Source organism: Bidens hawaiensis, unplaced genomic scaffold (assembly GCF_021521415.1).
Source record: "Bidens hawaiensis isolate Kalapana, Puna unplaced genomic scaffold, B.hawaiensis_p1.1 tig00032829_1, whole genome shotgun sequence".
In the NCBI taxonomy this organism is placed as follows: domain Eukaryota; kingdom Viridiplantae; phylum Streptophyta; class Magnoliopsida; order Asterales; family Asteraceae; genus Bidens; species Bidens hawaiensis.
This window is the reverse complement of record NW_027495614.1, coordinates 237,005-239,040: the sequence shown is the minus strand read 5'-3', so window position 1 is coordinate 239,040 and position 2,036 is coordinate 237,005. Positions and strand designations below refer to the sequence as shown.

Sequence of the window (2,036 nt, the reverse complement as noted above, 5' to 3'; positions counted from 1 at the left end):
AGAAGCTCAAAGATTTTGATAGTGGCAAAACTCTTATTAAGTCAACTCCATTAATATACTTATAAGATAATTTTTCTAGTTGTAAAATAATTACGCTATTTATAAAAATAATTAATCTAGTTATAAAATAATTACTCTACGAAAAAAAATATAAATTGATTGCACACTACAAAGTAATTACTCTAGTCATATACACAATTATTCTATTTATACAAGCAATTACACTTTGTAGTCATAGTTGATTTATATTTAGAGTAATTATCTTGTGTAAGTTAGTAGAGTAATTTTCATATATAAAAATATTATTTATCTTTATTATGATAGTAGTTTTATAACTGGAGTAATTATTGTGTACGGTTAGAGTTATTATTGAAACCCAATTACTTTACTATATAACACAATTACTCTAGTTATATGTTTACTTACATTATGTTCGTCTTTTTTAGCCATTGATATTGCATGTTTAACAGGACTCAGTTTGATCAATTGATTTGGCATGATCTATTAATCCAATTGATCTTAAAATTTCAATTGATCGATACATATCAAATAAAATTTGTCTATTAATTCATTCGTGTTTCAAAATCAAATAAAATTGCGACTTTGTTTCAATTAATAGGTTTTCTTTTTGAATTGATCGTGTCTCTGTTTCAATTGACTGGGATGCTTTTTGAAGAAGAAAACTTTAATTACAAAACTGACACCGAGTTTTATATGACATGCATGTTTAGTCTCATTTTTTTTGTCTGGACTTGATTCAACCCCCCCCCCCCCCCCTTTCACGTCACACACATACACACACAAAACACACTCTGTGTGACTCATTTTAAAAAGGAAACTAGTAACTAATAAAGAACTCATGAAAATTTAACTTAAACAAATATTTTTAATTTTTTTTTCTTTCATCTTTCTGAGATATTACTCTTTACTAAAATATATGTAATATAACCCCATTACGTATATGTGACATGTTAAATATCGCAATCTAATATTTTGTTTAAAGAGAAAGGTTACCTTATTTAAAAATAGAAAAGAAAAAAAGTCATCTTTGGGTTAAGTTAATCTTCGTTCCTAGTTCTATTTTTAAGAAGAAATTCTCTCAGAATATTATATGAAAACGTTTTCTTTAAAAAGAAAGAAGAGAAAAAGAAGAGAAAACTGTTTAACTAATTAATAAACTTAAGAAAACTTGACCCAAACAATTTTAATTACTTTTTTTTTACCATAAGCAAGCCTTTGAGATGCGTGATGGTGAATGGTGGGTTGGAATCTCCAGCATCTTTAAGCTCCAACAAAACCTGCAGAAAATCCTGGATTCCATGGCCACCCATTGGCATTTTTCTCCTTTGTTCAATCATGTTGTCAAAAATCCCATCTAATCTCTTCACCAACACCTTCATATTCTTCTTAATTCCTTGCAGATCAAAGGGAGCCAAAGCCGGATAAAAGTCGGACACATTCGGCATCGCCACATATCCTAACATCTCATCTATCACATCCCGGAACTCTGCTCCAAGTTTCTCCACATTATCCGTGCCACGCCATATCATGCCGGTAATCATATTCCACGCCGTCAAAAACATCTGCTTCCCAACGTCCACTGGCTTCCCTGCATGCTTGTACAAGTAGTTCACGGTGTTCCTGACCTCTCTTTGGCGGATAGAGTATACAGAATCCAAAACATGGCTGCTAAGCATGTCACGAACGAATATCTTTCGCAACATCCGCCATTGGTCGCCGTATGGGGCGGAAGAGATATCGTTACCATCAAACGTTCCAACTATCCCAGCAACTGACACGCTTCGGTCTGCGAAGGTGAGTTCGTTTACTTTTAGCACCTCACGAGCCAATGCTGGAGAGGTGATGAGAATGGTTAGTTTTTGACCAAGCCAGAGCCTTGAAATCGGACCGTATGTTTTTGCCACGTCTGCGAAGTAGGAGTGGAGTTCCGGATCAAGAGATAGGAGGTTTCCGAGGAGCAGTAGAGGCCGTGGGCCAGGCGGCAGTGGCGGGTTTGGACCCTTTGATGTTAACAT

The 2,036-nt window shown here is 34.6% G+C and overlaps 1 protein-coding gene across 1 annotated transcript; it reads right to left on the bottom strand.

The window, feature by feature from the left end:
- Positions 1-1,223: 1,223 nt before the first annotated feature.
- LOC143584161 (ferruginol synthase-like) lies at positions 1,224-2,036 on the bottom strand (the record flags this gene model as incomplete). Its single annotated transcript, XM_077066268.1, has 1 exon — positions 1,224-2,036. A coding segment is annotated over exon 1 (813 nt), but the record flags the coding sequence as incomplete, so codon positions are not given.